We start from the raw sequence: 20,868 nt of genomic DNA on the forward strand, positions 1-20,868 counted from the left end.
GCTTGCCTTACAGATAACATTGATCCGTACCAGCCTCCCAAAACCTTCTTTAAATTTCATTTAAATAACGAAAAATACTGTATTGTTAACACACACGTAAAAAAAAAGAAGAAAAAAAGTCATGGTTGTGTCTTTGAATAGGCCGCCTTCTTAAAAGGGCTCAGCTAATTTTTCTCTTTAATCTGTAATTTCCCACCTTTTTATTTAATGTTCATTATTCATTGTCATGAAAAAAACAACCTTTGTGGACTGTTTTTGTCATTTTTAGCCATAACATTAATTAGAGGAGCATACTGATTTTTGTATCATTCTGAATTGCGTGGTGGTCTTTGTTGAAACTAGCAGAAGACCACATACAATACGACCAAAACAGTTCAACGCCTGATTTTCTATCTTTACGTGTGTTGTCTGTCACTGACTAAAAAAAAATCAAATAAAATCTTAAGATTTGAAAAATCTTTTGTGTGTGGCAATTTTGACGCACTTTCCCAGCCTTCTGCTCCATCATGACATTGCCTGGTCAGAAGAGTAGGCAGGTTGCTTCAGCACGGCCATGTTCTCCTCAAGCAGGAACTGTCGGATGCTCGCGGCAATAATGTTAGCATACATGTAGTCCTGCTGGAATGCTTGCCTCTTCTTGTAGTTTTTTTTTTTTTTTAAGACACCAGTGTTTTGAACTCGTCACATTTTGTACATCTGTTCAACAATTTGTCTTCTCCAACACTGCATGCACCGAGAAGAGCCCGTTGGGCATGTTACATACTCGCGACTTATTGTTAGCTGCCGCCACTACCACAAATAGCACCCGGTGGTCACTAAATTCCAACACGGTTCCTACGGTATATGAGACGCTGCCATCTCTATGGTTGTAACGGCACTTGGGCAAAGAACTGCTGCAAACTCATGATTTGACTCACTCGAGTCACACCGTCTCAAGCTCATATTCAACTTTGGCTTGACACAGCCTAAAACAAAACTCACCAAGCGACAGCTCGTAACTTAAGAGAACAAAAGACAGTAAATGAAAGCACCAGAAGTGCCGTCTTCCTCTCCCCGAGTTGCCACAGGGACCAGGAAGCGAATCTTGATGCATCAGCATATTTTGCACAAATGAACTATTCCAACCAAGCTGCCTTGTGTTGTCTGTCAACTCAACTGTGACTTTATATTTCCCTCTAACAGATCAGCTTTGCATTTGTGTAAAAAAAAAAAAAATGAACAGAAAGAGCATTAGTTAGAGTCATGGGGAAAAGTCACAATACGCAGTTGGAAGCTAGCTGAAGGCGGCTCATGTTTTTTTTTTAAAAACAAAAATACTATTAATTTGGGTAACACTTGGCTCATTTACCATCGTTGGCAGCATTAACTCTGGGATTTGGAAGGGTGACAATGCTACTATTTTCAAAAGGTGAGTTTTGTGTCACAAAAGGATCACAAAATTCTAGGTTTTGATATTCTACCGGTATGGGCCTAAATGCGTAAATAACAATTTCAGATGCAATTCTGAAATTGACAGCAACCATTGACTTCATGACCACATTATCAGCAGAGCAGGTTTTGGCCATTTATTACAATCTACATCATCTCAAGTCAAGACTCAGCCTCTTCTCATTTTCCAGAAGTCTTTCAACCAGTTGTCTCAGGATTGTGGCAGACACTAAAAGGACAAACATTCAAATCATCAACGCACATAATAAAGCGGTATGGACTAGCCAAACAAATTGATGGGGCTCAGTACCTGCACAAAATGGAGCGTGCTCTTGATTGGTCTACTGGTCCGAGTACGCATGGACAGAGTTGCGGTGCACATAACAAGGTTTGTATGCCTTCAAGCGTTGTTCACCCTGCAACAAGACGACAAAATTAACCTGCGCCCTTCTCTCTATTGTGTATTCATGAAACATAAAAACGATCTTGAAAGTCCTTGGTCCCACACTGCTTTTCACGTGAACGATTGTTTCCAGTTGGGTGGTTGCAATGGCGGTGGTTCTTCCAGAGGTCTCCTTTGTTTGAGCAAAAGGTTTTGAGACTGACTTTATGGTAATTTCACGTCGACAAAGAAAGCCTGGGAAATTGTTTTGTCTATACTATTAAAAGCATTTGTCAATCTTGCTTACTTTGGGCAAGTACCTCGATTAGACAAGTACTTGGTGTAAAAGGATCTCCATTGTCAGGGTTGAGCTGCCCAGGAAAACAAAACAAAACAAAAAACAAACTTTCGCTGCAGGCAAGGGACAAAAGGTCTTCACTTGCCTTGGAGCTCGTTTAAGTCCCTACAAATTTAGCTACAATTAAAAAAAAGGTGCGTTCAAGCTGACATCCTTTTTTTTGCAGTCCTTTCGAAGCACTACTGTCTTGAATTGAGCGACGACTGCAATACAGGAACAATGAAAGGCATTTTACAGATGTGAAACAAAGAGGTTGGCTTTGCTTACCAGCAGTTGACTATGGTTTCTTGTAGGATAGAAGCTTGCATTTGGTTGCTCTTGCCTTTGGTTTTGACGTAGCGTGCCAGCAAATGGCTCTAGGATGATGGATCCATTTCCCAAGGAACTACATTGGAACATTTTGACAGTGACATTTGCCGAATCCCTTCAACACAACAGTGAGCAATTTCTCTCTTCAGTGAAGTTCCAGAGCAGAGACGCAACTCAAATTTACAGAGAACTTTTTTTTTTTTTTAATTTTAAATTCATATCCGGGCTTCTGGTTTTGTTGGCATATTGATGCTCAGTGGTCAGGGTACAACTAGTAATTTTATTAAGAGTAGGAAAGCCAAACTTATAGGGCATTGCAGATTCCAGCAGCACTGTACCAAAAAAAAAAAAAAAAAAAAAAAAACACTTGGTAACTGTTACCGTTACATAAGAGATATTGGAAAAAATGAAATTAAAAAAAGTGAACACATACAAAAAATTGGGAAAGTCTAGATACAATTTAAAGCGAATTTAAATCCACAGATTTTTTTTTGTACGTGTCAGCCGTCTCCCACAGCGCTTTGAATGCTGCACGAAGACTCAATATCTGCGCGAGACTCTTCCATGTCCATTTCTAGTATCTGTTGCGAGCCATGCCTCTGTCGGGTCGACTGCCTCCACGGCCACCGCGTGGCCCTCCGCGGCTTGAGCCGTACGAATCGCGAGGAGGGTATCCTCTCTCGCCAGGGGGCGCAGCCCTCTCCTGCCTACCCATGCGCTCGCCACGGGGAGGTGGGTACGGCTCACTCCGACTGCTGTAAGTGTCGCGCCCGCCATAGCCATCCCGGGAACTGCCGCCATAGTCGTCGTAACGACCGCTTCCGCTGCCCCCACCGAAGGACGGTGGGGGGCCCCGTGAAGGTGGGGCGCTGCGAGAGTTACCTGCAGGGTCAACGGGTCAAGTAATTGGCAAGATATAATTGACACATTTTTTTTGTTGTTCTTGCAGGTTTTGGTTCTCTTTTTCTTTGCCAGTACACTGAATTCTGTGATGCGCTAATTGAACAGATGGTGGTTTTTACAAGTACCAACTGTTGGTGGTGATGGAAGTTCTAAATTCAACACGTTTGTTGCAGACATTTGGGGCAGTTAAGATCCAGCCACATGGAGTACTCGAGTTATTGGTTTCAACATGCCATTGATTTCTGAGGCCACTTCTCCTTTTTAGAGCTCCAAGTTTTCAGAGTGGTCTTGATGGTTATTTGTGAAGGAAACTCCTTGAGGGAGAGCGTTTTGATGGGCAACATATTCTGTTCTGCGTTTTCCAAGGACTGTTTCTGGCTCCTTATGGTAGTCAACTCTGGTCTTAGCCAAAATTTGCGAGGCACGTTTATCTTTTGAGGAATGCAGCGGTAAAAGGAATTGGGACAACGGGATGCCAACGCTCGATCAACCAATAGCTGAAGAATTTACTTTTGTTGGCAGCAGCAAAGTGTATGAGAACATTTTAAACGTCGTTTCCTCTGGGTTGCTCTTTCTTGGAAAATGAGGTTGGTTATCTATGCAGCTCCTCTTCATGCCACTTTTGGTTCATCTTACACCTGTGTAGAAATAAATCTTACCGTAACCATCAAACGAATCTCTGTACGAGCCGCCGCCGCCGCCACCTCCTCCTCCGCCGCCGCCGCCGCTACTCGAACGGTCCATGTAGTTTCTGGAATCTCGTCCTCCACCATAGCCTTCACGATCACTGCAATAAGTACACAAAGTTACTCGGTGATCGTCTGGAAGCAACTTTTGCTATGCGCCTAAACTGGAGGCTGAACGCAGTGTTTCCCACAGATTTGAAATCTACTTGGGTGTGTGGACTCCGGTGGGGGTGGGTTGGTTCTCAGTCGTGTTACTCGCGTCTCCTCTAGCCTCAAGATCCACAAGTGAGTGACGGCGTACTAACGTTACATGCGGTATATCTGTTTTTTCCCCCTCTTTCTTTCTTTTCAAATATATTTCTTATTAAATTTTCTTGAAAACTTCTTGGGTGGCGGCCAGTTTACTTGGGTGGCCCACCCAAGTATTAACATGGTGTGGGAAGCACTGTGAACCAGTTAGTCGACTTTACTATTGTGCATCAACATTTTAAAATTTGACGGAGACGAGTCTGGGTTTTTTGGAATCTTCCTATTTATAGAATAATTTCAACTCGCCCTCTGCTTTGTAAATACAACACGCAACAACGTCGCAACACTTGTACTATGCTACAAGCGTGTCAAAGTATTTCACCAGTAAACGAGTGAAAGTGTCGCTGATCGTAATTAATCCATTTGACTTTCATCTCTCTATAGTTAACTATAAAATCTCCAGTCGTTCAAACCCAAACACTTACTTGTAACCTCTTGACATTGAGCCACAGTCATCCCGGGAACCGGAGTAATCGCGGTATGAATAATCTCTCGGCGGAGGTCCATAGTCCCTTGAATCTCTTGAGTTGTAATCTCGACTGGAATAGCTGTCAAGGATGAATTGAATTCAAACAGTAACTTTCACCGAAAAGCTTTTTTCAATGATTAATAATGTCTGCCTACATGTGGTGCAATGCATGATGCTACAAATACAATTATATGTAAATAGAAGAGATTAATGATAAACAGAAAAAAAAAAGGATGGATAAATGATTTAAAACACCCTACCTATCCTTTGAGTTATAATGATCATCTCTGGGTGATGGATAGTCATCCCTTCTGGACATCACGGAGTCTCTGCGAGGGGGTGGGCCATAGGGGTCCCTGTCCCTTGACATCGGGGCTGAAAAGCAATGTCATGACGTAACAATCAATAGGAAACTACGCCATTATTAAATTTAATAATTAAAACATTGCATTTTTGGGTCTTTTATTTATGTTTTGAACCTTTGGCATATTATACTATTATTATTTTAATATATATATATATATATCTGTCTTATGTTCTTAAAAATTATTATAGTCTGGTAATTTAACTTTTCCAGTATTTCCTCAGAGGGAGCGCTCTGCAGCAGAAGCTGGGGTTGGGCCTGTGGCCGCAGCTTTTCGCCTTCTCCTGGCGCAGACGGCTCCCCGGGATCACGTTTTCGTCGCCAGGTTGCCCTGTGCTGAGGGTCAGTATTGGGGTGGGCCGGGGATTTGTTTTTAAACTACATAAAGCACTTTGAGTTGCATTTTTTGATATGAAAAGTGGTATGTAAATAAAGATTGATTGATTGATTAAAGGCTTAAATATTTCGCTAATGTAATCACTCAGAGCTCGTTTAATTTTAAATCCTTTGAATTTCAGCCTCTCAACAGTAAATACTCTCCAATTCTGCAGTTCTACATGAAAGCAAGACTGATTGTGTTTAATAAACATAATACATTTGCAAAGATCTGATTTTACTTTGGGAAACCGTGATCAACATTTTTTGTGTGCTAATTTTCTGACATGTTATGGACCCCAAACGAGCAAATAAATCTTCAATTTATGCATCGTCAGTGTGAAATAATGTCCCGTTTACTATACTTTGAAAGGGCATGGGGCAAAACTTACGTCTGTTCATTGGACCAGATGGGGCAGACCTTTTGGGTGGGGGGCCTCCATTGCGCATAGGTGGTCCTCTCTTCATTGGTGGGGGCCCTCTTGATGACATCCCCTTAAAGAAGGGTTCTCCATTGTCGTCGTCATAGTAGTCTGCAAGTACAACAGAAAACAGAGACAAGATGAGATGAGATGCAATAGATGCAAATTCCATTCAAAAATGTACAAATTCAACTAAGACTTACCTCTGGATGGGCCTCTCATCCCACCTCCCCTGGATCCACGGAGGCCTCTGGGTGGGCCACGACTGCGAGAGTGCATGGGTGGCGGTCCGCGTCTGCCCCCAGAGTCATAATTGGGCTTGGTAGCCTGCTCCACTTTGATGGCCTTGCCATCAAGCGACTGTAGTACAGAAAAAATCAGAGCCCCTCATATAAAAATCTGTTTTATTATTTATCACTAAAACGCATACGTTAATCCAATCCATACCTTTCCGTTCATTTCACGTGCGGCATCCTTTGCGTCGGTTGGACTATCGTACGTCACAAACGCAAAACCCCTCGACTTGTTTGTGTCACGGTCTTTCATCAGAAGAACTGGAAAGACAGGAAAATGGAGGAAGCACATTAGTTGGGCCCACCTGCAGGCAACTTAGTCAAATGATAAGCTGTTTTTATTTCAGATGTATTGATTTATTCATGGTGGGCAACCACAAATGAATTTCAGCTGCTGCGAAAAGATTTTGAAGAGCGCTACCGATGTGCAACTGTTGTTTTAACTTTCAATGCTGCAGGGAAAGATGCTCAGGTGCTTGTGTGAGTCTACTTGTTGATACAAGTAGAACATAATTGTTAATTGCAACACTATCTGTTATGAGTAAAAAAACAAAAAAGGCAGTGGTTATTTTACCATTAACAGCTCAGATTCACCAATCGCTGGTGCGATATATTCAGTAGATTGGTCGTGATGTGTAGACTGCTGGAAATTTGTTATTTTGTCCTGATTCATGCTGTGCTTGATTCCCTTCCCACACTTAGATCTCTTTTCACAAAGTTTTTATTGTTTTGCCACTGAAAAAATGTACTTTTTTTTGTACTTTTAGTCATCTCGCGATTCACGGTATAATAACGCTTGTTGGGGAATTGCCGGTTACGGCAAAAAATAACCTGGATCAAGCCTGCCATTTTGTCCTTGAATTCAATGACCACGTTATTGTCCTACTAGCACGAGTTAAGGTCGACAAGCAGCACTAAATGTGACCGCTGTGTCTATGTTGTATTCGTACGGAGGTAAGAGATTTCAGTACTTCACGCTGCAGCGATCAAACATATCTTCAAATATCTAACGGTAAATTGTGAACGAATAATAAAGCTGTAAATAGTCAGTTATTTCTCACCTTGAACAATCCTGCCATATTTGCTAAAATACTGCTCCAAGGCCTTCTCGGTGGTCTCGGTATTCAGGCCGCCGATAAATAGCTTGCCTGGTCGGTCTGCTTCAGCCATGCTGCACAAAATCCACAAACAGAAACGTCGAACGAATATTAAACAGGGGCGTGTTTTCAAGACACGTGCAATATATTACTTATTGAGACATCGGGCGTTACCGACCTCGCTTGGGTTGCTGAATACCGCAAAATGGCGATAGCCGCGGACCTGGCTGTAGCGTGTTTACTACTCGACACGCCAAACGAAGCGGCCGATTGATTAGTAGCGTGATCGACAAGATGGGTTTCCGTCGATCACTGGAGATGTTATAAACAACGAACAACTCGCTATGATTTCTCTTTTTGGCTGTGGCACGAATAAAAAAGAGAAAGGCGGCTACACAAAAGAGAAAAGAGCGCTTTTCAACAGGAGTGTTTCAAGCTCCACCCCTTTCTTCTTCGCCGTCTTTTTTCTGTATGGATTCGATTTCGGGCGGCAACTAGCGTCCAAGTGTATTACTGCCACCTACCGGACTGGAATGTGGCAGAGGGGACAGGCAGGAAATTGATTTTTTTTCAAATTCGTTTGAAATATTGATGTCCTTTCCTATAGCTCGAAAGGAAGCCCCTTTAAATATCTAATTGATCCGACGACGTATCCCAATAACGATTAAAAAGGTGGCGTAAAGATAAGGCGATTCGATTTTCCAAAGAGGCCCTTATTATAAATGTCGTTCAACAATGCTAGTCTGAGCGCTAACTGTGTAAGTGCGCTAAATGTGTAATGCCACCTAACCTTTTTTTTTTTTTTTTTTTTTTTTTACAAATGAAGCATTCTCATTTTTGTTACAAATGAAGCATTCTCATTTTGGGCATGCTGACATTAGATTGCTAACCATAGTGGAATCGCGTTACGCCGACTTCCGTGTTGAGACAATCATTTCCGCGTCACGTGCCATAGTGAAACGTCACTGTAGTGTTCACTGTTGGTTGAGGCTGACGGGACACTGAACGACCGTTGCTTTAGCTAACGTAACTGTGTTTCGACCAGGCAGTGCAAAAAGAACTAGCTATTCTTGTTCCGCCATCGCAGCCTTTCCCACGGACAAGAAATACTCCAATTTAACGCGGGCGTGATATTCGACGACTCACACATACAATGAGACGGCGAATAGAGTTTGGTTATTTGCTTCTTTTCTTTCTCGTCTCGCATTTCTGCTCGTGCTCGGCGTTCTATCTTCCGGGTTTAGCCCCAGTTAGTTTTTGCGAGGAAGGCGAAGGTGATCCCGATTGCCAGGTAGGAAGAATTGGCCATTTTCGGGTTTCTATAGTGATGCTTTGGATTTCCTGCCGAATTCTGCGCTTTTAACCTCTGTTGGTGTCAATGTTTACGTTGCTAGCTCACGTTAGCATTTCTTTAAGGCCCCGACTATCGGGTGCAAACAGCATGAGCATTGTTATGTCGCTGGATGTTAGCTCACTGTTTTTTGCACATTTGCACATTGTCGATCCTTTATTTGTAAGCAAATATGTATAATGGACTAAAATAGTACGTTACGGTAACCACAAAATATCTTATTTGACGCGAGTCTCAATCGATTGTTTCTTACCTTGTATTTAATATTTCAATTTCTTTACATCTCGAAGGCGCAATGATGTCGAGAGGACATAAACGAAAATAGCGCAAACATTAGTAGTTGAAAAGGCAAACGTTTTTGATCATTGCAATGGTGCAATGCGTTATAATAATTGTGTCGAGTTTGAATGATCTTCATGATCTAAGACAGTTCAGTTGTATTTAGGTACAACTTTTTGTCCTTATGTAAGGGCAGTGTTCAAACTCGCAATGTTAACAGTGGCTTAAGACCTCATTAAATGTACGTTATAAGAATTAAAAACCCCATAAACTAAAACTAAATTATTTTTAAGGTGGCATGTGGTGTAAAACTGCATTCCAGAGTATGCAGCATAAAAAGAGAAAGCCATTAAAGCACTGCAGTACAAATGTGCACATAAAGAGTGATCAGTGCTTAAAAAAATACTTAATGCTATGTCAGCAGATTTTCTTTTAAAATGACTTCTAGTTTCAAATTTACTCAAGTCAGGAAAAAAAACAGGGATTTATGGGATTAAATTTCTGTCCCTCCCTTCTCGTAAATAACAGTAGTGGCTTGTTGCCTTTAAATATTTTGTAAATAAAATTGAGTAACACTGAGTAACTTAAAGATATGCGACCAGTTCAGTGTGTACTCCGCCTACCACCAATTGATAGCTGGGATAGGCTCCAGCATGCCCGTGACCCTCATGAGATTAAGCGGTTTGGAAAATGGATGGATGTTTACAAACAGCGGCGGAAAAACGTCAGACCGCACTTTTGAGACACAAACCTTTAGCAACATGTTGGCAACCTGATATTATCCTTCAATATCGACTGTTTCCTTCACCTTGCATCCAAATGACACATGACTTACACATTTCGTGTGCCTACAGAAAGAGATACAGCTGTTTGTCAATCGCTTGGATTCCGTAGAGTCCGTCCTGCCTTATGAATATGACGTGTAAGTGACTCTCTTTGCACATTCTGAAAGCGCATTGTCAACAGGAGTAACCCTGCCCTAATCGTATGTGATACATTTGTCACAGATTCGACTTTTGCAAGGATGCCAAAGAAATGAGGCCTTCGGAGAATCTCGGACAGGTGTTGTTTGGGGAGCGCATCGAGTCCTCGCCATACAAAGTAATGTGTAATTTGTTGCTTATTTTACATGCTTATTCATCCCCCTTGAGTCTAAAATAAATGTCTTTGTGTAGTTCAAATTCAAACAAGATGTCAAGTGTGAGGCGGTGTGCACCAAAACGTACAAGAAGGACAACCATGAGGACATTACCCGATTGGATTTTATCAAAATGGGAATGCAGCTCAACTATCAGCACCACTGGTTTGTGAAGTTTAGCCGAGCTTATCTCGATATCTACAGATAGATTACTGGAGCTGAGAAAAGAATGTTTGGTATTTTGAGTGGCACTTGTCATTGTTTCAGGATCATCGACAATATGCCTGTCACGTGGTGCTATGACGTCGAAGACAAGCAGATATATTGCAACCCCGGCTTTCCCATTGGTTGCTTTGTGACTGCGGATGGGCGACCTAAGGATGCTTGTGTTATTAATGTAAGCTGAAATTCTCTTTTGTTTGGTATACAAACAATGTGTTGAACTTCTTTCAAATTTCTAACCTTAATCTTTTGGAAAAAAAAAAATGTTCCCCCCAGGCCAATTTCAACCAGAAGAAGACCTTTTACGTTTTCAACCACGTTGACATCAAGATCTCATACCACAAAGGAGCCACTGACGGGTGGACGGGAGCTCGGCTGGTTGGTGCCACACTGGAGCCCAAGAGGTAAACATTGGAACCTTTAAATGTGCTATAATCGGGGGCCATTATGATCATGTGCTCAAATTTGGAAAGTTTTATAAATGTTGGGAAACAATAGAAATAAGAAAAATAAATCTGCTTCAGAAGAAAACTATTGCCAATGTAAAACCAACATTAATTGTAGAACAAATGTTTGAAGTAAGGATTTGATGCTAAAAAGCTAATTCGTGACAGCCAACCAACACAATGTGTACTCACTGCTTAAACTCTTGATGACTTTTCACAACCAAACCCATTGAAGTAACCTTTGAGATGTTCACTTTCTACCAAGATTAGTTACGGTTTGAATGTAAGTGGCTTTCGAAGCATAGATTTGTTAAGCATGGTTTTTATGTGGCTTTCAATGTGTATTTTCCTGACAGTTTTGGTTGGTATTCCATTGTATCAAGTATTTTTGCTTTAGCTGTTTTATTGTTGTAAACCATGGTACAAGATTATTATTTTTCCGCCCCTCCCACAACAGTATCAAACACGCAGATGAGAAGAACCCAAACTGCGAAAGCACCACCCCAATGGAGGTGCCGAGCCAGTTCACCAACGACGTGTCCATCGTTTACACCTACTCTGTCACGTTTGAGGTCAATCTTTGCATTAATATGAAAATAGAATACATGTATTATAAATGCTACACAGTGGAACATGTGACCTCCTTTTACAGGAAAACAACGAGATCAAGTGGGCTTCCAGGTGGGACTACATCCTGGTCTCCATGCCGCACACAAACATCCAGTGGTTTAGGTAGGAGCACCTTTTTCACCTTCATATTTGAACAACTGTTGTCACCAGTTGCTTACGCACATTCTGTGAATGTCTTGGCCGTTAGCATCATGAACTCCTTAGTCATCGTGCTCTTCCTGTCCGGCATGGTGGCCATGATCATGCTCAGAACGCTGCACAAGGACATTGCCAGATACAACCAGGTGGACCAGGTACAAGCATCATCCACACTTGACATTTGCACCATCATTACAAAAGGTTCAACAGGAGGACGACATCAAATGGCTGACCCCTGAAGGCTTACATTAGACTGTGGAACAGAGTTAAATTGCCACAACAGAAGAGCCAGCATTATCCGCCATTACCTTTTACACAGAACTCGGCTAAGTGGGATATTGAAGCTCGGTGTGTCCTTTCACACAGCATCCTCCAATCAGATAATTAGATGACGGGGAAAAAAAGAAAAACCTACAATGGATGGGGCATTACTGTATTCTCAACAAAGCTTTGGTAAAAACAAAATGTTAAAAGTGAGCTATGCATAAGCCAGCAATTTCCCCCTTTGAGCTACAATGTGAGCCGTAATGGAGGCACAATGGCACCAAAAATGATTCCAAACGTTTTCAACATTTTTGAAACATGTTTAAAAAAAAATATATATATATATATATATATCACTCTACATTATTGTACTTTATAGAAATAATCAATAACAGTGTTGCTGCACTGGTTATGTTCAAAATGCTTTACGTTGATGCTAATTTTGTTAGCCTGTTTAAGACGTTTTGCGTTGTCTGTTAGCAATAAGCTAGTAGACTGTTGTTCAGTTTTGCAGTTGTGGTTAGAATTGGTATCAAATAATGGGAATCATTTAATAAGGGTGTCTTGTAAATTGACATCCCGTTGTACTTCACAGCAGACGGTGGTGCTGCTGTTATCTCACACAATTAACCGATGGACAGAATGCGCCAAAGCGCTCGCATTTGCTATAAACAAACCCCGCGATATTTGCTTGGTTCTGTGTAAATGACAAAGATAAAACCCAGAACTTCTCTTGGCTTCAGTTTGAATCACATCATTTTTCTTTGTTAGGTATGGATGAAGTCATGTATTATACAACTAGTAACTATCAAATAAAGACACCATTTTAAATGGCTTTTTAATCAGCGGTGGCCTAGAATTGGCGACTCCCTAAAATCTAAGATCCACTCATCTCGCGAAGGTGGAGGTTTTCCTCATGGTTGTCACATCAGTGAATTCTCCAGCGTGAAATACTTTTTAAGACCTGAACGTGTTGTTACATTTCACAGGAAAACTTGATAAAGGTTCCATCGGCCAAGCAGAAATCCACTCCCTTTTATGTAAGCCTGCTGAAAAGCAAACACACTTGTGGCCCTTCAATCGGGTGTCTGGGTGAGATTGAAGCACAAGCACACGAGAGGAATGTAAAATGTGGTGTGACTATTTGAGTATAACCGTATAGTTATAAAGTTTCTGCTGATTGGATTTGCAGCACACCAAATTTTACAGTTCTCAGCGTTCACCTTTTGTGGCTTTGCTGGCAAGCTTTGAGCCGCCAGGTTACAACTCACTTGCGTGGTGGCTGGTTAAACTTTAGCCTGTCATTTGCACGCGATTGATTTGTCGTCTCGCTTACCCTTTTTACAGGAAGACGCGCAGGAGGAGTCGGGCTGGAAGCAGGTGCACGGCGATGTGTTCCGCCCGCCCAGGAAAGGCATGCTGCTCTCCATATTCCTCGGACAAGGAACGCAGATCTTCATCATGACTTTCATCACACTCTGTAAGATCACACAATATATAAGGAATGATGTCACGAGGTAAACGGGTAGAACTACTTGAAAGGTGAGCCAGAGTTCAAGCGTGAGAGATCGTATTGCTGTGTAAGGTGGAAGGTATTTTTTTCGGGGTGGGGATGTGTGGGGGGAATATTCAGAGAAAAATTTGCGAGTAAAAAACTCTGAAACTTCCAACAAATACACGTAGCGTAGCTTTAGTCTAATGTGAGTATTCGTTGGTGTTTAATAGGAAACTGTTTATATTAATGAAAAGGTAAGATTCTTTAAACTTTATTCGTCATACACGGCAGCTAGAGCGACAACACTTCCTGATCCCCTGTCAGCTGACTAACACTAACCAATCAGAAGCTAGCATACTAATAAATGCAAGTGAATGACGGAGAGCAGCAGATTCGACGCAGCAATTTAGCTTTTTGTACAAAAAACAAAATGTATGAATGTATAAATAATAATGCTGGAAACATAAATGTACAAATACACATTTTAACAAATTAACTTAAATGCAAGATGCTCAGGGTCTGGACCTTCGCAAACCCGACTGAAAAGTATTTGCACAAATATCCGAGTCGTACGCTACGTGTATTTCTTGTAAGTTTCTGTGGGGTTTTCTCGCAAATTTGCGACTTTATAAAGTCGCAAATTTATTTATTTCTCGTAAGTTTCTTGAGTTTTCCCCCCCCCCGCAAATCTTTAACTGGAGTTTTTTTTTCCTCTGAATATTGCCCCCACCCTCTAAAAAATATATATTTCTACATGGCCCTAATACGGCGTCATAATTTTCAAACATCCGCTTAGTTTGCGTTTAAAAAAAAATAAAAGTGTAACATGGCTATTAACACAAACACAGCTGATAACGCAGGAGATAACAAAATAATTCATTCAACATGGTGGACTGGTACAGGTTAGGGCAGTGGTGGGCAAACTCGGTCCTGGCGTCCTGCAGGTTTTGGAGGTTTCCCTGCTGCAACGCAGCTGATTCCAATCAACAGGATCGTTACCAAGCTTATGCAGAGCTTGCTGATGAGCTGATCATATATCAGCTGTGTTGAAGGGAAACCTCCAAAACCTGCAGGACTCCGGCCCTCGAGGACCGAGTGTGCCCACCCCTGGGTTAGGGTCACGTTAATGGTGGAAAAAGTTTTGAAATTATTGAACTTGGTGAAATATGCCCACGAGTAGGGTGTGTGTAGACTATTATTATTATTATTGTTATTATTATCATCATTATCTCTGAATATGTTACACCATTTCTTGTTGGTGACAAGTAAAAAAATGTAACGGACTGTTCCTCCGTAGTTTTGGCCTGCCTGGGCTTCCTCTCCCCAGCCAACAGGGGCGCACTCATGACGTGCGCCGTGGTCCTCTGGGTCCTGCTCGGCACCCCCGCTGGCTACGTGTCGGCGCGCCTCTATAAAAGTAAGATGGCTGACAAGAAGCTGCAGACAAGTGAATATGTGCCCCTTCTTAATGTGATTTGTGTGTTTATTGCAGCTTTTGGCGGAGAGAAGTGGAAGACAAACGTCCTGTTGACGGCGCTCCTGTGCCCGGGGTTGGTTCCCTCACCAAAAATGGCTCCTATGTGCTTCACTCATTTCTATCCTTGTGTCAATATTCCCTCACCTCCGCCTCCTTCTGCAGGATCGTGTTTGCTGACTTCTTCCTGATGAACCTGATCCTCTGGGTGGAGGGGTCCTCGGCCGCCATCCCCTTTGGGACCCTGGTGGCCATCCTGGCACTTTGGTTTGGAATTTCTGTGCCACTCACCTTCATCGGCGCCTACTTTGGATTTAAGAAGCCTGTACGTATCTGTCCTCTTGGAATGACGGCGAACAACTAATTTTCTTGTGGAAAATGTTGACTTCACAATAACAGTGTCAAAAAGTATGATAGCAGCTGGAGTCTTACTGCTTGTTGAATGAGTCAACACAATTCATTGTCTAGATCAGGGGTGTCAAACTCACAGCCCAGGGCCCCTTCTTGACATGAACGTAAAAGTTAGCGCAGCCCCACACTTTTTGTTCCTAATAAAGATTGGATTAGTTTTTGTTTTTTGAGTAATTGAACCTTTAGATTGGATTAGTTTTTGTTTTTTTTTGAGTAATTGAACCTTTAGATTGGATTAGGTTTTTTTTTGTAATTGAACCAATTTTTTGTGTGGAATACTTAATCTGGAGTTTGAGACACCTTGTGCTAAAAAAAAAAAAGCTAAGAAAAAAACAATACATGCTTTCTTTTGATACTTTTAACCAAGGTTTTATCAAACATTCTGCCAATTTTACAACTTTCCATGCAGATGTAAAGTCCCCACTTTAAATCCATGATTTATCTTATGTATTTTTTTATAAACTATTTTTGTTCTTCAGGCAATTGAACAACCAGTGAGAACAAATCAAATCCCGCGTCAAATTCCCGAGCAGTCGTTCTTCACCAAGCCCATCCCGGGCATTGTCATGGGCGGCATCCTGCCCTTCGGCTGCATCTTCATCCAGCTCTTCTTCATCCTCAACAGCATTTGGTAAGCAGGCACAACTCGAACCCTCGCCCCGAACCAGCGCTCAACTCGCCGTGTGAAATGTGTGGCACTCGTTAGGTCCCACCAGATGTACTACATGTTCGGCTTCCTGTTCCTGGTGTTCATCATTTTGCTCATCACCTGCTCCGAGGCCACTATTCTGCTCTGCTACTTCCACTTATGTGCTGAGGTACCTTTTAAAACGATGTATTATGCTGTCACATACATTTTGGTTGGTTAAAAGTGATGATTTGCAATTGTAGTGCAAGCAAAAATGTCATTTATGAGCACTAGATGGTGCCAGCAAACTTTAAAACCAGCAGCTTTTTTGGCTGATTGTGAACACTACATAAAAAATAAAAAAAAAAGTCAATACAGTCAAAGTCCATGTGAACAAATGATACAAAACCTGAAACTCGCAGTGATGTGCTGGTGTTCGAAGCCTTTGAGAAACGGATATTCGAATAGGCATATTATAAATTATATCCTCTGTGGAAAAACTGCTAATATTACTGTAGCTCACTGTGAAATAGTTGTAGTCAATTTACCAATTATTTAATAGTTTATAGTTATATACAATTGTTAAATCAATAAATACATTCAATTGTTTCAATTATAAAACCTAATTTAAAAAAATTACATTCATAGTTAACATTTTATATAAAATTTGAAGTTTATTGTTATATAACATATATATTTGACATTTTGTATTAAGTAGTGTTTATTTCAAATTAAATATTGTAATACAAATGAAAAAGATCTTATTTATTTACAATAAACAACTTAGCCATTAATGCGAAATTTTAAATGTAAATGCAAAATTGTTTTCATTCGTATTTTATAATGCGCAATGAAAACACTTTAAAAAGATGTATATCTAAAATGATAAATTTGACGAACTTTTGATATTATTCACAAGAAATCAGTAAATTATTGAAAGGAATCAACCATTAAAAAAATAACTATCAGAGAAAAATAGTCAGGCATGTATAGTGTGTGTGTAAAACAATATTTTAGTATCTAAGTATTTGCGCATTCTGACGTGTTTTAAACTGTGTCATGTTTTAAAAAGATGCATATCTATCATTTTACTAATTAAAAAAAATATATATTATTTGCAAGAATTCAACTGGTATTAAATGAGATTTTTTTAAAAAAGAAGAAGAAAATAAAATTTGTCAACCTATTAGGAGGGGGAAAAAATTGGCAGAGTCATAAATACGTGAACTGTGTGTGTAAAACAATATCTTAGCAAGTATTTGTGCATTCTGACTTGTCATCCTTGTATCACGCGTGTGCAGGACTACCACTGGTGGTGGCGTTCCTTCCTGACTAGCGGCTTCACGGCGGTTTATCTCTTCATATACGCCGTTCACTATTTCTTCTCCAAGCTGCAAATCATCGGCGCGGCCAGCACATTCCTCTACTTTGGATACACCCTGATCATGGTCCTCATCTTCTTCCTTTTCACAGGTGAGCCACACAAGAAGATCATTAATATTGTGCAATTTAGAAGCCTGATGACGTTTTTACAACAGGGCGCGTTTGTTCGAAGTCCAACGGGTCTTAAAGAAACACAACACCGGGGAAGTCGTCTGAGCTCTAGTGCAACGTATTGTTTGCTCTTGATTGCGTCAGCACTGATAAAAAGCCCATTCACGAGCAGTCATGCCTTTACAGTCACGAGCCACTTCTCGTCTAAGGCTCTGTCAAAACAAACGGGTCGCGACCAAGACAATGAGGCTCACTTTTGATTGACTCAGTCGAGCCGGGTCGACTCCATTCCACCATTTTGTGTTGATGCCATTTATACCGGTGATTTTTAGAGCCGTTGCCCTTGGGGTTCACAAAATAATCTGCCATTTAAATGATTATGTTGTGCATTCTTCATAAAAGTGCTACTGCCATATGGGGACCAACTCACCAATAAATTGAATAAACCAATTAAAATGGGATACGTGAGGAAAAGTTTTCTTCTTGGAAACATGGCTTGTAAACATTGAGTGGCCAATACAGTTTTTATCGGATAATACGGTATTCATATTTAAAGCCATCTTGGATCCTGATATGTGAAAATAAATCCTACAAAACTGCGTATCATGTAATGTTTAAAAATAAAAAATAAAAAAAAGATTTGGGCTGTTGACTTGACTCTGGTGTCACAGGTCAAACTGTGTTAATCGGCATGTGTTTATAAATTAGCGCACCGTATTAAAATGGACACATGCACAAAGAGGATAAAAGCCGCAGATGCACCAGTAAATGGAACATCTCATCCCCACCATGTCACACAGAGGAAGACGCTACTGCACTATAGTGCCAGATAAGAAGAAGAAGAAAAAGTTCTAACCGTTGACATTATCTTAAGACGGAGCTGCAAAGTCGCGAGGGGGGACGAGATGTCAAAATATTATCGCCGGGGAATTATCCAAGCAAAACATTATCACGTTCCCTCCTTGCTTCTACTTTGCAGCTCAATAATCCTAATCTTTGCTATTTTGGTCTTTTTCATCCCGTCCTTAATTTTGATCTCAACGTAATTCACGCGTGGACTGTAAAGCTTGCAGAGAAAAGACAGACTTCTTAAATTTAGCGAAATATATTTCAATTTTTTTTGTTTTAATGACTTAAGTGATCCACTGTGTTTTGTCTTAAGTTTGTGTTGCATGGATAACTTTTTTGGTTGCAAAGAAGCAAAAGTTGAAGTGATACAGTATGTCACAAAAGGTAGTAACATTTTTTGTGACTTATCTGCGTCTCTTTACTATTTTGCTCTATAATGGCTTTAAAAAAATCATGTAGGCTTTTAAACATGAGGCAACAAAATGTATTTTGTTCTCGCACCAATTTCAACCCTTTAAATTGATTAAAAAATGTGCAAAAATAACATGACCAAGACGTGTTTTTTTTTTTCCTTCTTCTCAGGAACAATCGGCTTCTTTGCTTGCTTCTGGTTCGTAAATAAGATCTACAGTGTGGTCAAGGTGGACTAGAGGACGGAAGTGGATCGCGAGCGGGAGATGGTGTAAGAGACTGTTGTGGCCGTCTGTCCGCGTGACAGCGACATGTTTGAAAGGACAAAAGAAGTGAGACTGTCATTCATCACCGACGAGACCCCCACGAGCCGAGCCCGTCCTCTTTTTTTTTTTTGTGCTTTAAAAACCTCTTGTCGTCCCATCGTTTTCTTTGGAGCGTTTACTCTCAACTGCTAATACTCTGAGCGACACCGTTACAAACTAACGGTGGGGGGTGGGGGGGGGGGGGGCTCGCTGTCATTGTGAACATTTTGTAGGATTTAAAAAAAACAACTTCCCCCTCCTGCTAAATGTTTATGGTCTTTTTTTTTTTTTTGTTTACTTTAATGGCGGGAGAAAAAACTGCTTGTACATATATTGTATAGACAGAACGAAGGAAAAAAATGCTCATGACTTTCTGTTCTCATTTTAGGGCTTTAAATCTTGAACTATATCAGCCTGTATTGTAGTTGGGAAAGCATATAAAACACTGACATATGTTGCTGATAACATGTCTCTTTTCTCTTTGTATTTATGTGTTTGTTTTGAATGAAAGGCGCCTGGCGTCGTAGATTTCTGCCGCGCGAGCGGCTTCGGCATGTTCCAAAATGGAGGATATTTTTAATTTCATAGGCATCTGTGAATTCACTGATTAACTTTTTTTTGTTTCCTGCACTGTTTGCTTCACCGGGGAAGAGGAGGGATGGGGGTCGGTTGGTCGTCACACACGGTGATATGTTTTGCAAATATATACAATAATACAATGTCACACTTTGTATAAGCCACTTGAATGTATACGAAAACATTGGATACCTTATGTATTTTCTTGTTTGCCGTCTGGTTTGGAAATGAAGACAACTTTGATCTCTCAGTTCACAAGCAAGATGCAAATGTTTTTTTGTCCTTCCCCACTCAAATGTTGGATACCTGCCTTTTGGATTTGCGCGAGATGAGGCACGTGTCCTGCTAATTTGTGAAAAATACAATTTTGTCATCAGACGCCCAATTTTATGAAGTGCCAAATCAATTACCACTACACATGTTAATTGTGCATTACGAGCGTTTGTGGATTGTTAAATGTATTGGGGGCTATTTAACAGCAGGACCTCAGTAGTCTGAGGGCTTGTTTTGAGAATTGGATCAAATGTTCTCACAGGATGTCGTTTGGTCAGCACTGCTATAAACATCACTTGTTTCAATTACCTAAGTGATGTCCTTTCGTGCACAAATTGTTAACCGACATCAGGATTTTTTTTCTCATTAGTTCATAATGGCGAAAACAACTTTTGAATAGCTGTCCACTATACCTCGTGTTTCTTTCCGGTATAGTAATTTTATAATTTCATGTATCGTATAGGCTACATATACTGTTTTGTTTTTTTATTAAAATGAGAAAGAGAAGCGGAAACTGAGCATAACTTTAGCTAACGTCACTTACTTTCGATTTAGTCTCGAACCAGCTTTCCGCCCAGCGCAACTTTTTCTCCTGGACAACAAATCACTTTCCCCCGGACAATTACACGAATACACAAAGTATAAAAAACGAGTTTCTGCTGGAGTCCCTTAGAACTAAAGTGTTGCAAATAGAAGCAAGGTACTAATTTTAACATAGTTCCTTCCACCACATGGCTTCAAGGTACATTTCCACATCTGATAATGCAGAAGAATGCATTCAACATGGTGGAGCTGCACAGGTTCTAGTTCACGTTAATGGTGGGAACAGTTTTGAAATGATTGAACTTGCTCCCATTTATATGGAATTATAAATTCTCTCTCTCTCTCTCTCTCTCTCTCTCTCTCTCTCTCTCTCTCTCTCTCTCTCTCTCTCTCTCTCTCTCTCTCTCTCTCTCTCTCTCTCTCTCTCTCTCTCTCTTATATTAGATTGTGAATGTGTGGCACCATTAGTTGTTGGTAACAGGTACAAGTATGAGAATGTAATGATGATCTTCCGTAGTCTTGGCCTGCCTGGGCTTCCTCTCCCCA

The 20,868-nt window shown here is 40.8% G+C and overlaps 2 protein-coding genes across 3 annotated transcripts; one reads left to right on the top strand and one right to left on the bottom strand.

The window, feature by feature from the left end:
• Window positions 1–1,551: 1,551 nt before the first annotated feature.
• Window positions 1,552–7,862, bottom strand: rbmx (RNA binding motif protein X-linked). The gene is made up of 10 exons (XM_086085735.1): window positions 7,574–7,862; window positions 7,360–7,469; window positions 6,453–6,559; window positions 6,209–6,365; window positions 5,976–6,116; window positions 5,105–5,219; window positions 4,801–4,923; window positions 4,040–4,167; window positions 1,739–3,359; window positions 1,552–1,657 (listed from the first exon to the last, which is right to left on the bottom strand). Exons 2-9 carry the CDS (start codon window positions 7,466–7,468, stop codon window positions 3,052–3,054), a joined length of 1,188 nt encoding a protein of 395 aa, XP_085941861.1. The 5' UTR covers window position 7,469; window positions 7,574–7,862; the 3' UTR covers window positions 1,552–1,657; window positions 1,739–3,051.
• Window positions 7,863–8,351: 489 nt separating this feature from the next.
• tm9sf5 (transmembrane 9 superfamily protein member 5) lies at window positions 8,352–19,764 on the top strand. Of its 2 annotated transcripts, XM_086085733.1 has the most exons (18): window positions 8,352–8,686; window positions 9,880–9,947; window positions 10,033–10,126; window positions 10,201–10,328; window positions 10,431–10,560; window positions 10,662–10,789; window positions 11,289–11,403; window positions 11,484–11,563; window positions 11,649–11,754; window positions 12,853–12,903; window positions 13,211–13,343; window positions 14,656–14,775; window positions 14,851–14,908; window positions 14,998–15,157; window positions 15,723–15,874; window positions 15,950–16,061; window positions 17,173–17,344; window positions 18,797–19,764. In XM_086085733.1, the coding sequence occupies exons 1-18, from the start codon at window positions 8,549–8,551 to the stop codon at window positions 18,862–18,864; spliced, it is 2,013 nt and encodes a 670-aa protein (XP_085941859.1). In that variant the 5' UTR covers window positions 8,352–8,548; the 3' UTR covers window positions 18,865–19,764. The 2 variants fall into 2 exon arrangements, with proteins under 2 accessions (XP_085941859.1, XP_085941860.1); XM_086085734.1 differs by lacking the exon at window positions 12,853–12,903 and having other exon boundaries at window positions 8,353–8,686.
• The last annotated feature ends 1,104 nt before the right edge of the window (window positions 19,765–20,868 follow it).

The sequence above is a fragment of the Leptonotus elevatus genome, chromosome 9, assembly GCF_054856555.1.
Source record: "Leptonotus elevatus isolate MCC_2025b chromosome 9, RoL_Lele_1.0, whole genome shotgun sequence".
Lineage (NCBI taxonomy): Eukaryota > Metazoa > Chordata > Actinopteri > Syngnathiformes > Syngnathidae > Leptonotus > Leptonotus elevatus.